The sequence below is a fragment of the Populus nigra genome, chromosome 3, assembly GCF_951802175.1.
Source record: "Populus nigra chromosome 3, ddPopNigr1.1, whole genome shotgun sequence".
NCBI lineage: Eukaryota > Viridiplantae > Streptophyta > Magnoliopsida > Malpighiales > Salicaceae > Populus > Populus nigra.
This window is the reverse complement of record NC_084854.1, coordinates 19779207-19794189: the sequence shown is the minus strand read 5'-3', so window position 1 is coordinate 19794189 and position 14983 is coordinate 19779207. Positions and strand designations below refer to the sequence as shown.

General features: G+C 34.4%; 3 protein-coding genes and 2 non-coding genes across 5 annotated transcripts; 3 read left to right on the top strand and 2 right to left on the bottom strand.

The window, feature by feature from the left end:
• The first annotated feature begins 4662 nt into the window (after window positions 1-4662).
• Window positions 4663-6204, top strand: LOC133687869 (L-type lectin-domain containing receptor kinase VIII.1). The gene has a single exon (XM_062107204.1). The coding sequence runs from the start codon at window positions 4913-4915 to the stop codon at window positions 5981-5983; it is 1071 nt and encodes a 356-aa protein (XP_061963188.1). The 5' UTR covers window positions 4663-4912; the 3' UTR covers window positions 5984-6204.
• Window positions 6205-7731: 1527 nt separating this feature from the next.
• Window positions 7732-9676, bottom strand: LOC133687868 (tubulin beta chain-like). Its single transcript, XM_062107203.1, has 3 exons — window positions 9167-9676; window positions 8808-9077; window positions 7732-8717 (listed from the first exon to the last, which is right to left on the bottom strand). The coding sequence occupies exons 1-3, from the start codon at window positions 9558-9560 to the stop codon at window positions 8047-8049; spliced, it is 1335 nt and encodes a 444-aa protein (XP_061963187.1). The 5' UTR covers window positions 9561-9676; the 3' UTR covers window positions 7732-8046.
• Window positions 9677-11922: 2246 nt separating this feature from the next.
• On the top strand, window positions 11923-12014 carry LOC133690416 (small nucleolar RNA snoR26). Its single transcript, XR_009841447.1, has one exon. It is a non-coding gene; the product is annotated as a small nucleolar RNA snoR26 (small nucleolar RNA).
• A 45-nt stretch (window positions 12015-12059) lies between these two features.
• On the top strand, window positions 12060-12150 carry LOC133690417 (small nucleolar RNA snoR27). Its single transcript, XR_009841448.1, has one exon. It is a non-coding gene; the product is annotated as a small nucleolar RNA snoR27 (small nucleolar RNA).
• Window positions 12151-13157: 1007 nt separating this feature from the next.
• LOC133689058 (uncharacterized) lies at window positions 13158-14255 on the bottom strand. The gene is made up of 2 exons (XM_062108773.1): window positions 14115-14255; window positions 13158-13728 (listed from the first exon to the last, which is right to left on the bottom strand). The coding sequence occupies exons 1-2, from the start codon at window positions 14156-14158 to the stop codon at window positions 13266-13268; spliced, it is 507 nt and encodes a 168-aa protein (XP_061964757.1). The 5' UTR covers window positions 14159-14255; the 3' UTR covers window positions 13158-13265.
• Window positions 14256-14983: the final 728 nt, after the last annotated feature.

The following is a 14983-nucleotide window of genomic DNA, read 5'->3' as shown; positions in this document are numbered from 1 at the left end:
TTAGATAATTTAAAATATTTAGGCTTAGGCATGTTAATTTATCCCATCAAACCCACATGTCAGCCCTAAATTTTGATGGGTCAAAAGTGTTGAGCCTACTAAGCTTACCTTCCGATCTCTTTTTTTCTCTTCATCCTATGTTTATTTGATTTTATATTAAATAACTATTTATATATACCACTTTATTAATTTCTCAAACTAACTTAAAATATATTTAAGTTATTATTTTATTAAATTCCATTAAAAATTTTATTTGTTTTCTAATAAGATTATAGTTGTTTGTTTTTAGCTTACATTTTTTAATGCAACCAATTATATATATATATATATTTAAAATATTTGGTGACTTTTCTACTAACACCTATCTATCTTTATTATATTATATAATTAAATGAAAGATAGCTTAAAAAAAGCGAAGTAATCAAATTAAGTTGGAACCATGATCTAGAAAGTATATTTTACAGGTGAATTCAAGCTGATCTAAATCTCCAAATGATATGTCGTTGTCTGAAACAACACTAGTATGTCTGTTTTCGATCTAAAATCAACGACTAAAACTTCTCTTGCGTGTTGAAAAGTAGTCATCTAACCATGGATCTATAATCAAAGACTGAGTTGAACCTAAGGGCTAAGGGTCCATGGCTACCAACCGAAGCTTGTAGCTTTCAATATTAGTCCCTGGGTCATTATTCATAAGAGTCACGAGGTCGAGGTCAAGTGGTCCCATGTCTCTACTTTAGTGTTCAAGCAAAGGTCACGTGCTATGGTTTTAAATTTTGTCTGCTTTACGATGAAGTGAAGTGCATGATGGGACGAGAGCAGCGTAGAAATTGATTTTTAAAATAATTTCTTTTATAAAAATTAATATATTTTATATTTTTTAAAATTTATTTTTCACATTAATATATTAAAATAATAAAAAAACTATTTTTTTTAATAAATAACGTTTTGACTTCAATACCAAACACTTAATACATTTAAAAGTATTATTACAATTGTTTTTCATACAGAAATGTATCAAAATAATATTTTTTTATTTTTTAAAAAATTATCTTTAATATCAGCACATATGATCTAAAAATATCAAAAAAATATTAATTTAAAAAAAATATATTTTTAAAAAAGATATTTTTAAAAAACAGAAACAAAGAGACATAAAAATCAATGTTGTACAATGAGAGTTCCAGCTTGTCTTCATTTTGCATCCATTAAGTGTCATTCGAAAATGCAGATGAATTGAATTTTTTAAAATTTATTTTTAAAATAATTTAAATTAATATTATTTTAATATATTAATATTAATATTAAAAGTAAAAAAATATATTAAAAATTAACCTCTGCTGACATCCAAATAGACAAGGAAGCAGAACAAGCTCTGCTTCGTAATTCCCTTTTGCCTCAGTCCATCCCCGCCTTTATTCAAATATCTACCGCACTATACTTTAAAAGAAAGTTACGAACGTGATGTTACATGTAAACTACGCTGGGGAGAAATTGCATCGTTAGAGTATGTTTGAAAATGTAAAAGTGATTGGGGTTTAAAATATTTGTTTGTTTTTTAATTTATTAAAATAATATATATTTTTATTTTTTAAAAATTATTTTTAATATCAATACATTAAAATAATCTAAAATTATAAAAAAATTAATTTTTAAAAAATATAATTTCAACGCGCTCACAAACTCACCATGGTGATACATCATTGATGTAAAATGGCCATGAAATGAGCAATGAAACTATAGTGGTGGCTCCACGGTAGATTCAATCGGATTTTCTATGGCTCAACAGGAAATTCTACTATTCAGCCGACCTATTTTACAATTATTTATTTACAAGTCCTTGGAAACAATTCTACAAGGTCCATTATAACACAATGACTCTGGTTACATGAAAAAGCAAAAATCTACTCAGTTAAAATCTTAAAATATTAGCTAAAATTTCAAAAAAACAGCTCTGCATCATTCATGAATAGATACGTTATTATATGTTTGGAAAATTCCTTCATGTTCATTGAGGAAATACCAATAGTTTAGCGTAGACTGGAAAATACCTGCTAGCAAGTCTTTTAATGGTAACGGAAACTGCATGAGCTAGGTAATGGTTCTCATATATATATATATATATATATATATATATATATATATATATATATATATTCCCATGTAGCTAGCCAATCTTAAACGTACACATAGAGAATTTCACCCATCAAAAGGTGACCCACAAGCACTGGAGTCGTGATAAATGGCATCTCAGCATCAACTTTATTCCAACAGAGGAGAGTGCATGGCCCTTCGCCAAACAAGCCATAATATAAGGCCAAGCCTTTTTACGGTGAATTGAGTGCTTTGTCCAAGCTAGTGAGGATGTACAGTAAGAACAACACACACACACACACACACACACACACACAAAAACTATCTTCAAAGATAGACAACAGCCATAGCCGAAGGTTCTCCAAGCAGAACCACTTAGTTTAATGGTATTTGGACTGTATATTCCTCTACTAAGTGGCTCTTTCCTACTTTATTTTTTACCAAGAAGACAATGGAGCACGCGCATATTAGTTTTTGCCTGAAAAGAGTTTGCTAAAGCAGCCACTACCCATTATCTTTTCTCTCATTCTAGGTGTGTTTGTACATGTCGGATTAAAGCCAACGAGGTTGATGTATCACCACCCACTGCGCAGGTTAGTGGTCCTGTGAGATGGGGAATCCTTGGCCTTTTTTATTTTCTTATTCTTGGCCTTTTATCAACAAGAAATAAAAATATAAAAAAAGAAGAGAGATATTCAAAAAGGAAAAGGAAAGGACTCGTAGAAATAAAGAAGTGGGTTTTGCTTCAGAAGAGAAACAGGGTAAGGTGTAAGCAACTCGCTAGCCGGTCGGTCCAGGTGCTCTTTAGGAAGTCAGTTCAAGGAAAGACAAAAGTGCGTGGAAGCACTTGAGAGTACAGTTGAAGTCTATCCTTTAATTAATTAAGGTGTTTGACAACTGGATTCCTTACTTTAGTTATTTTATTTACGAATGCCCACCTCTGTTTCTCATTAATTTCATCTCTGATCTCATTAGAGTTCTGTCTACGTGCCAACAATTCGTGTACTTTTAAACATATTTGATTTTATTTTCAAGAATTTTATTTATTTATTTTCATACTAAAACATATCATTTTAGTGTATAGTTTTTAAATCCAGTCTGATGGTCGACCCGGCTTAAATCTTGAATCACCGGATCAACCATAATTTTTTAATAAATCAAAACAACATTGTTTTGGTTAAAAATAAATAAATAAATAATCAAGGGGTTACAACATGGTTTTTTACCGGGTCTTGCTGGGTCAACCCACCAGGTCACTCGGGTTTTTTACTTTTCTTATTTTTTCTTAAACCTGATCCGATTTCAACCCGGGGTCAGCCGGGTCCTGGATTTACCAGTCTAGCCGCCCCAGGTTTTAAAACTATATTATAGTGTGTTGATGTCAAAAATAAATTTTAAAAAATAAAAAAATATTTTTTTTTAAAGTATTTACAATTAAAAAAATACTTTAAAAAATAATATTATTACAATGTCAAACAAGCCCTATTTAATTTGGCTTTGTATTTGTTGGTTGTTAAGATGTAGGATTTCTTATTTTACTTTATACGATGGAATGTAGTATTTTTTTTTTAATTTCATTAGAGATAATTACAAAAACCCTTTAATAGTTTGATCTAAACTTCATTTTTTTTTTCTATATTTTTATAAATTACATTTTACATCCTAAATTAAACAAAAAAATCAAATAAAACATATTGTCAAGCATGCAAACTCTTATTGAACATATAAACTACATGATGAAAAATATAATTTAAAAAAACAAAGAAAAAAAAATTCAAAATCAAACTATAGAGATTTTTTACAATTATCCCATTTCATTATCATAGCATGAATTAAGTTATTTTTAATAAGTTTAAAGAATTAGTTTTGATTTGCATCTAAAAGTATTTTTAAAAGCAACAAAAAAACTATCTAGGTGGTGGCCCAGTGGTAAGAGCTTGGGACCAAGAGGTTTGCTCTCTTTGTGATCTCAGGTTCGAGCCCTGTGGTTGCTCATATGATGGCCACTAGAGGCTTACATGGTCGTTAACTTCAGGGCCCGTGGGATTAGTCGAGGTGCGCGCAAGCTGACCCGGACATCCACGTTAAACTAAAAACTAAAAAAAAAGCAACAAAAAAAGAGAGTTAGTTTATTAATTTTTTTTCTTTTAAAAGGTCTATAATTTTGTGATTAGAAAGTTGTAATAATTATTACTAGAATTGAGTAGCAAGAAATCCAAACTTTTTATTGATTTTTCTAAAACTTGTTTTTAATCCATCCATTCATTAGACATAGGAGGAGGATCTACACTAATAAATGATATAGTAGTAGAATCTTACGCAACCTATGACATTATTGCTTCGTACCAATACTAAAAGGAAGGAATTATGCTCCCAATGAAAAAGAAGTGATTATGGTACGGATTTTTATCCATCCATTGGTATTTGATTGCCCGTCAGAACTTGCATTGAATGATGGGAATGCGAATAACCAAAAAGATGTCGTATACATTTGCAAACTCAGTTAAATCCAGGGGTATGGATGCAAAATAAGCTACACTCTATAATATTAATAATTTAATGTTTCCTCACTCAGCATCCGCTCAGAGAAAGTGAGTCAGAGGGTTTCAGAAGGGAGTAAACGTATTTAATTTTCACAACCTCCAAGCCCACCTTCCGCATATTCTTTACTTCCCTTCTTTGGTTTCTACATTCTACAAACAACAACAACCAACAATAATAAAAAATAGTCACCTACTTGTAAATGGGTTCACCTCACAAACCCTAGAAATCTTACTCCAAGCAAACCCAGATTCAGCTTAGGAAACCCACTTTAGCCATGGCCAAGCTCTCCATTTCTACCTGCTTAACAGTGTTAACTTTCATGATTTTCCACTCGAAAATGCTACATGCTGTCTCAAGTTACTCCTTTTCATTTGGAAGTTTTGATAAAGATCCAAACTTTGAGTTCAGCATTGCTCTTTATGGTGATGCAAAGGTTGTTGGTAATAGTTCTTCTCTTCAACTCACTCGCCCTGTGAGCTTAAGTGCTGGACGAGTCATGTACAAGCAACCCATCAAGCTTGTTGAAGGTAATCCTGGAAATTTGGTTTCCTTTTCCACTTATTTCTCATTCTTGATGTCACATGATAATGGAGATGGTTTAGCTTTTGTTGTGGTTCCTAGTGGTTTTAATGCAAGTGTGTTTGATAACACCCCATTTGGGCTTTATTTAGGACCCGAGAAAAGTAGTCCTAAATTTGTTGCTGTTGAATTTGATACGATGAGGGATGCTAAGTTTGGTGATTTGAATGATAACCATGTGGGAATTGATGTGGGTGGTTTTGTATCAGTTAAAGTGAGAAACGTTTCATCTAATAATATGGTGTTGAATAGTGGAAAAAGATTGCATTCTTGGATTGATTATGAAGCTGGTTCAAAAAGATTAGAGGTTAGATTGAGTCATTCTGGTGATATAAAGCCAATTGACCCATTGATCTCTCACCCAATTGACCTGTCAAAAATGTGGAATGATGAGAAAGTGTTGATAGGCTTGACCTCATCAAATGGTAATTCTTCCCAGACATGTTTCCTCCATTCATGGAACTTTAAGCTACGGCGAGTCCCGCTTTGGATGCATTCTCAGCCACTGGACCCTCAGGATTTTGCTAAACATGAGAAACCAATGGTGGTTCAGAAGAAGAGTGGTTGTATTTTAAAAATGCTTACTGCAATGATCTTTGGTACTGCTTGTGGAGCAGTGGGGGCGTTCATGGTGTTGTATCTTTGGACCATTTTTGGCAATAGGCGCCCTGTCGTGCCAGAAGAGTGTTCTGTCCCCCCAGTGGATTTCGAATACAAGAAAGTCAAAGTTATTGTAGATAAAGCCATCGAAGATGGCAAGCATTAGGTGCTCGAGCTTAGATCTGTTGGAGGCTGTGTTGTAAATCCCTGTTCTTTTTTTTTTTGGTAATTGTTTTAGCAGGTTCTATTGTGTTGTTGTAACTGATAGTTAATTATCTAAATGTAGTTTGTGGCATATTGTCTAATTACGGGAGCACTGAAATTAACTTTGAATTGATGTAATGGTTTGCATTAATTCATATTGTGAAGCCATTTTCACTTGCGTAATCTAGCCTTTATTATGTTTATAACCTTGTCTGTGCTTGGTTTATCCCACGTATCTAATTCACTCTTTAATCAACTCTCATATGTTTTTACTTGCTTTGCTCCATGTTCCAAATTTTCTAACAGTGAACAAAGATGCGCAAGACCACTGGATTGTCATTGCCTTTTAGCATAACAGAGCAAGCTATCAAACCGCAAAGGCACATGCTACTGTAGTCATTCTTGTTTAATAGTATTCTATAATTATGATCCTTATAGTGATTTAAATACCGGCAGTTGGTACTAGACTAAGTTTATGTACATGGTGAAAGTCATACCAAAAGCTTGCAATTAATTATCATTTTGAATGAGTGAAAAGTGGAAATTATGAATGATAACCTGATGGTCAATAGCTGTGGTGTTATACTGAGTTGAGATTTTTCTCAACATAGCATTTTATCTCTAGATACGGTATGAACTGTTGCCAGATTTAAGGTTGGCTGAAGGCAGTCGTTTTACTATGTTTGAGAAATGTTACTGGGAAGCAGATTTCGGGAATTGCTAGTCTGTGTCTCGTAGCTATTCTGTTAACTTTTGCTAAAACTGTGAAACCTGTGGTATTTCAGAGTAGTTGTCTTATGAGAATGTTGCAGTGCTCTTTAGTACCTGCTAGTGGACTACCGGGAGAATTGTTTGTGTTGCATCAATCGACGATCTTTGACATTAGGGGCATCCATTGGTGCGAGAGGAGTGTTTTTCCCACCTGCATAATTCTGAGGGCAAGAGTAGCTGTGAGGGGGCAACCGTGGATGTAAGAGGCGAGGTTCTGGGTTGTGTTGGATTTTTTGTGTAAATTCCTGTCCTTTTCATGCTGCTCTTCACAGATTTTCTAGCATTTTGTTGTACCATGAACGATCGACCAAATGTGGTTTTTTTTGTTACACTGTCTAGTGATGGGAGCATTGGTGTTTAACTTCAAAACTCTAACACAGTTTCAGCCCTTATTCTCAAAACTCTATGTTGCGGTTATTGATAAAATTGTAACCTTTAGGTTTTGTTCTAAAGGTGACCAGAACGTTATACAGTCCGGGAACTTGCTAAAAGTAATCTGTGAATCTCTGCAAAACTTAAAGTTTCTTATTCGGCTTCTCTTCAAGGCCCATGCTATTGTGGACTCCGTTTCATCTTTAATCTCTAGTGCTATCTGCTGGAGTGGAAGTACAGCGGCGGGGCAGTTTCACAGGAATCCGTGTTTTGTGTGCTCCATGGTGGTTATTTTCATGAGAGAGCTGAAAATAGAATGATCCCCAGATACTCTCTAAGCTCGGAGAAACCGTCTCGTTTCTTTCCATTTGTGTACAGAGTTGAGCTTAGCTTTCCAGCCTTCCTTACATTGAGGAAAGTTTTATTAACATGATTGCATAATGTTTTGTGGCCATAAGCAACATTGTCCAATGCTGTATCATTGATGTATAATGGCAAATGAAGTTTAAGTTATCAATCACTTGAGGAACAGACATCGTGTAGTTATTTTAGAGAGAAATAATAACATAATTAGAAATGCAACAGTTGATTGAAGAAGAGATGTTAACGCTAGATTAACATCTCTAATTGTATCCGCATATAAGAGTACTTGTTTGACAATCCTTGTTCCCTCCCTTCTGAAAACCCAAGAAAGAAAGAAAGTACCAAAACTACAAACATTTATAAGTATGACAATAAAATGGCCTCCATCTGCCTGGAATCATCCATTCTGTTGCCAGAGACTGACAGCAGAATGTTGGCTTGCATTTCTTTCAACGTCCACTACCTCAATCACAACCCAACTCCAAGCATTTTCATTCAACATAGTAACATGGATCAAGATCACATGTCATGGAGTTCCTCCTCTTCATCCTCATAGTCCTCATCGGCTGTGGCATCTTGGTACTGCTGATACTCAGAAACCAAATCATTCATGTTGCTCTCTGCCTCTGTGAACTCCATCTCATCCATTCCTTCCCCGGTGTACCAATGCAAGAATGCCTTCCTCCTAAACATGGCAGTAAACTGCTCGCTCACACGACGGAACATTTCCTGAATTGATGTCGAATTTCCAATGAATGTCGATGCCATTTTCAGTCCTGTAGGAGGAATATCACAAACAGTTGATTTGACATTGTTTGGGATCCATTCAACAAAGTATGAAGAGTTCTTGTTTTGAACATTGATCATCTGCTCATCAACTTCCTTGGTACTCATTTTGCCCCTGAACATTGCTGAGGCTGTCAGATACCGACCGTGGCGCGGGTCTGCTGCACACATCATGTTCTTTGCATCCCACATTTGCTGGGTGAGCTCTGGGACAGTCAAGGCACTGTACTGCTGCGAACCACGTGAGGTCAGAGGAGCAAAACCCACCATGAAGAAATGGAGCCGAGGGAAGGGGATCAGATTCACAGCAAGCTTTCTCAGGTCAGAGTTAAGCTGTCCTGGAAATCTCAGGCAACATGTGACCCCAGACATTGTAGCAGAAATCAAATGATTCAAATCACCAACTGCGCCGAAAAGAACAGTGAAATCAATAACAAAAACATAAAAGACATTAAAATCCCTAGCTAAAAACATGTGAACATCAAAGTTCTTACAGCTTGGAGTGGTGAGTTTGAGGGTACGGAAGCAGATGTCATAGAGAGCTTCATTATCAAGGACCATACATTCATCTGCATTTTCAACAAGCTGATGCACAGAAAGGGTTGCATTATAAGGCTCAACAACCGTATCAGAAACCTTGGGAGAGGGAAAGACGGAGAAGGTAAGCATCATCCGGTCTGGATATTCCTCTCTGATCTTCGATATCAAAAGAGTTCCCATACCGGATCCGGTCCCTCCTCCTAAAGAATGGCACACCTGAAATCCTGCAAATCCAACAAACCCCACCCCACCTTAGCAACAAGACCAAAACCAAATTTCCATTTCAAAAAGAAAGAAAGGAAGAAATACCAACCCTGCAAGCAATCGCAATTCTCTGCTTCTTTTCGGACAACATCGAGGACAGAATCAATCAACTCGGCACCCTCTGTGTAATGGCCTTTAGCCCAGTTGTTTCCGGCACCAGATTGTCCGAAAACAAAATTATCAGGTCTGAAGATCTGGCCATAAGGACCAGACCTGACACTATCCATAGTACCAGGTTCAAGGTCCATAAGGACAGCCCTTGGAACATACCGGCCATTACCTGCCTCGTTGTAATAAACATTGATCCTTTCAATCTGCAGCTCAGAATCTCCATTCCATTTCCCAGTTGCATCAATTCCGTGTTCTGCACAAACCACCTCCCAGAATTTTGCACCAATTTGATTGCCGCATTGGCCTCCTTGGATGTGAAGAATCTCACGCATCTTGAACGAAATGAGAATTAGGAAGGAGTTTATATTTTATTTTATTTCGGCAGAGGAAATGGAGAGAATGAGAGAGGGAGAGGAGGGTGTAGGGACAGGGGGGGCTTTTATAGGAAGATATATCTAACGGTTGGAAGTGGGTTTGGGTATGAACGGTGAGGAGTGAAAGGGGCTGGTTTTGAATTGGCGAGTGAGTAAATGTGAGTTGTAACGTTAAGAATGGAGATTTGAGCTGGATGCGATGCCACGCCATATAGATTTTTGAAATTCAAAATTCGAGAGGACACAGCTGGATGTTACCATGAATGACTAGTTTTTGTTTTTATCTAATCCCTTCACAGTATGTTTATTTTTTTATTTTTAAAAAATAATTATTATTTTTTTCAATTTTTTTTTGTATTTTTATATTATTTTAACATATTGATATCAAAACAATAACTACCACAATGTTAAATAGACTATTAATTAATACTTAGATCTGTTTGAAAACACAGCTTAAACCACATTTCATAAAAAATAATTTTTTTTGTGTTTAAAATTAATTTTATTTTTATGTGTTTGTATTATTTTGATGTGTTAATGTTAAAAAATAAATTTAAAAAAATAAAAAAAATTATTATTTTAATGTATTAATTTGTTCTTAATAAATGACTATTGTTTTTGTGCAAGAGGGAGGTGGCCTCGTCCCCCCCTCTGTGTTAAAGAAGATATTTTAAAATATAGTAATACTTGTTTTTTAAAATATTTTTTTATTTGGAAAATATTAAAATAATATTTTTTTTATCTTTAAAATTTATATTTGACATTAACATATCAAAATGAAAAAAAAAACTAAGAAAATAAAATAAAAATTCAATTTTTAACCAAAAAAACAAGTTAAAACTCATTCCCTAACATCTTCAAAATGTCAGTAAATGAATTGTTGGTTGCCGTTCATTCAAACAATTATTTTTTAATTTTTTAGGATAATATTTTTTTATATATATGTATATTTTTATTTTTAGGGTGAGCTTTTTTATTTTTATCTTCTAATTCTATCTATCTTTCCTATCAAGCAACTACTCCTAAAATAATATAAAATTTATTTATAAGATAATGACACTTATTTTGAGCTGGCTATGTGTGTTTTAGTGGCCGTCTAATCTTAGCAAACATAACTCTCTTTTTCTATATATATATATATATAATTGCAAGTATAATATTTATTCGTAATAAATCTAATGAAAAAAATAAAATATCAACGCACGTACAAAATGCACATTAAAGATTGCACGCAACATTTTCTCAGATAAAATTGTTATTTAAGCAAATTATTTAATTGTTTCATTGGGTTGATTAATGTTGTAAAAATAACATTTTTTCACCTTGTGGTTTCCAATTTGAATCCCACCATTAATTAGGTGAGAAATGATTTATTTATGTTTAATTAACTTATATAAATATTCTAAATTGTCTTGATCTTGATGTGAGTGCGTGTTTATACATTTAAATGCCTTTCACAATTAAATCTCCAACTTTTCCTGCTATAAATAAAACAAAAATTGCATTTGAAAAAGGAATAAGAAGTAAACTCTAATCAAGTGGACAGCTTATATTTTTAAAACAAGAAAAACTGATTTACAAAATCACTAATTACTGGTCACGTATGTTTTTACGTTTTAAAAGTATTTTTTTAAAAATTATTTTTTAAGTATAAATTAATATTTTTTAATATTTTTATATCATTTTAATACGCTAATATCAAAAATAATTTTTAAAAATTAAAAAAATATCATTTTAATATATTTTCAAGTAAAAATTACTTTAAAAAATAACCACAACCACATTCTCAAACAGTTATTATCAGATATTGACCCATTCAAATAACTAAAACCAAATTTTTCAAAGAAAAAAAAAAGATTATTTAAATTCAAATTTGCACTTCATTTAATAAAGTTATTTAAATTCATAGTAACAACATGCAGGAGTGTTATGTGTGTGTGTGTATAAAAAACACTTGCGAAGTATTCAAGTTTTTAGCGGGTCCCGCCAAACAATTTCCTCTCATTGATAAATAATAACTCCGAGGTCGTCGTATAATATAAGAAGGGGGTAACGCCCAGGAGTTTTGGCATGTATTCATGCTTGCGCGGGGTGATCTCAGCTGGAGCACGGGATAGACTAACTCTCATACCAAACACACTCTAGCTTAAAACCTAAACCTAGCCGCCTTTAAAAGCACGGCAGCGGGCCTGCCTCGCTAACAAATTAAAGGGTTTTGTTCTAACAACAGTGGAACTGGAAGAAGGTACCTTGTATATTTGTATGCGACTAATCAACAAGATTTTTGTTGAGTGCTTTCAATTGTTCAAATTTATTTATACGAGCATCAGTGATGAGTTAGCCAAATCGTTATCCTTGCACTTTGATTTTACAGTGAAGAAAATCATGGGGACAGATTTCTCTGAGATGCTCTTTCTCTCTGTTTTCTTCTTATTTGATTTTAATTTTATTTTTAATTGTGGATCAATGATGTTATTGATTTTACTGCGTTATCTTCCTGCATCTAACAATGAAATGGAGATAAATTTTGTACACGCTGAGATCCATTTACCATCATGATTTCTTGTTTTGCTGGTTGGAGCGTTCCTTGATAGCTTGTCGCTATCTGTTAGGGGATCAATGATTTTACTTTGAAAAAACTATATATCTTCCTGAATGGGAAATATTGGATATCCCAACTGTATATAACACTCTGGGATCCTTTTTCCATCATATTGCTTTCTTTTCTCTTTTCATTTGCTGCTACAGATACGAAGACTACTTTCACTCTGGGTTTTACAGTAACAGTGTCTTTTTTATTCTGTGAAATTGGGTGGGTATCTGATGTTGGAGTAGAGCAAAGTTGTTGCCATCCGCTCAACCAGGCGATAATTCTTTTGTGGAAACGATCTGTTCATGTGACTCGGAATGTTTTCTCTATGTTTTTCCCCCCTGATTTCAGTTTATAAATTGCTATTGCTTGCTGTCACAGAATCAATGTTGTTACTTTGAAACTGTGTTATTTTGTCTGAAATTTACATGCTATACTGCCGTCTGTTTTCTCATTTTGGTAAAATTTGATTCAACAGTTGTCTCGATTTATTAGCTTGCTGGGCCTTGCATTTTTTCTTGAGGAATTTTCCTGGGATTTTTAGGTCCACGCCATTCAAAATCTGACCAAATTAATATTCATATATGATGTAAAACCACCGAAAGAGCCAGAATGACAGGACCTCCTTGTAGGACAATGGTAATGTATAAAGGTCCGGTCTGGTTTGGGCCAAAAAATCTAACCGAACGAGGAGTTGTGATTTCTTGAGATTGTGAACAGGACCGAATTGAAATCTGTTTCAAACCGATTGGTTCTTCCTCAAAACCGGTTAAATTGAATTTTTCCTCTGCTTCATTTTCTCAGTAACCAAACATACATATAAACTGTTTTTTTGAAAACTGTACCTGAAAGCATCCATTACTTGTGAAGGTTGAGGAACCCTTTGATTTGACAAGCAAAACTCTCTGAATTAAAGTCAATCTCCTTAAAATTTGCAAGTCTAATAATAAAAAAAGAGGAGGATATTTCTCTACTCTGTTCTTCATTCCGCATATAATCAAGACGTGATTACAATGTACAATATAAATTAAGGAATTTTGAAATGCAAGAACAACAAAGTGCCAAATGGGGCGTTACACGGCCGGGCGAATAGCTTGATCTGGTTCTTCCTCATTGTGGTATCCCAAGACTCCAACAAGCTTGGTCCACAAGCTGTGTCCCAATTGAGCTGTGTGGCTTCGGAACTCCTGCAACTCCTTGCATGATTCATACGCTACTCTCGCAAATAAACTACCCCATATGACAGAGATGATATACCCCAAAACGGGGTCAAGAATCACCAGAAGCAAAATCGTGGCGAGGCCGCTAGCAAACAAGCGGATATAGCTAACAATAGGATGGTAGATTGATTCACGAGCTCGGAGCATGATCTCGGCCACTGATGCGGTGGCGTAAATAAAGAACGCAATAAAGAATGCGAGCATGACCCCCTCGTGTGTGTCAAATGGAGATGCTGTCATGGATTTGTACATCACCTGGATCTGGCCATTTAGTGTGTTGACTAGGAAAGCAAAAACGCCATGCTGCGTGATGATGCTGCCATCACAACAAAATTGAAATTAGGATACCAAAATAGTGTTTTTGTTTTAGTAATCTTTATGTATTTATTGTATTAGAACAGCGATTTATGTAGATAATAAATAGTATTAGATATTTGCTCCTTAATTTGGACAGAATGATTTCCTATTGCCCAGAAATTGAACAGGGGAAATGGCAAGCAGTGCCATGAGCCAGAACTTGGTAATTCTCTCATGAAACTGGAGCACCAATATGGATATGGTAGAAGATAAATACTATTAAAGTGAGTGAAGTCTTCAATAAGAAAATAAAATTAAAATGAAGGTCCTAAACTTTAGAGAGAGAAAATTAAAATGTTGACAGATAGCTAGAGAGTAAACCAAAGCAAAGAGCTTCAAACATACCTTTCAATTTCAAATCCCAGATGTGGCATAGGGTGATCAGCCATTTCCTTTACTGTTCTCTTCTTCTTTGAAACGTTCTTTGTGGTGGTGGTGGTGCTGTTTTTGGAATTGAGTTGCCTTCTATCTGCCTATCACTATTTATATACATCTCTCGCTCGCTCTCTCTCTCTCAATTGTTAGGACCTTTCCCAGAAGCATAGAGTAAAAAATGAAAAACGCCCTTGGACGTATGAAGACGTCTATCATTTTTCAAAGACGTCTGTCTGTCTGTCTATATTTATACCTCCCCCCCTCCCCAAGTGTTAGGAGACCTTTTCCAGAAGCATAGATGGATGAAAAACGCCCGGGGACGTATGAGGACGTCCACGACCTTTTCCTTCTCATAAAAAAAGAAAACACCAACAATCAATCATAAAATTTAACATGTTAATGGTTGTTGATTTTTCTTTTTTTCAATAAAAGATTTCATAACAAAGAAAATAATGAAATGAATTTCATTAATTTAAAAGCAAAAATAATTAATGACATCAAAAGATTTCTAAACTGTTTTAAGAATCATTTTCTTTGCTTTGATTTTTGTGATCAATCTCAGCAATTGTTTTCTTTCCCTTCTCATGAAATCCAATCGGAGCTTATAACTTTCAATAATAAAATACACACACGTGTGTATAAGTAAGTATACACGAGCTTTTATGGAGACGTCTTTCCTTAAAAGGAAATTTAAAAAATAAAAAATAAAAACAAAAAAGAGTACTGTCATTTGTGAAGGCCACGTGTACACCACGCTGTTGATCCAAGGTATTATTAAATTTGAGGGCGTTTGAAGACGTCTGTCATTTTTCAAAGACGGCCTTATTCTTTTCTTTTGA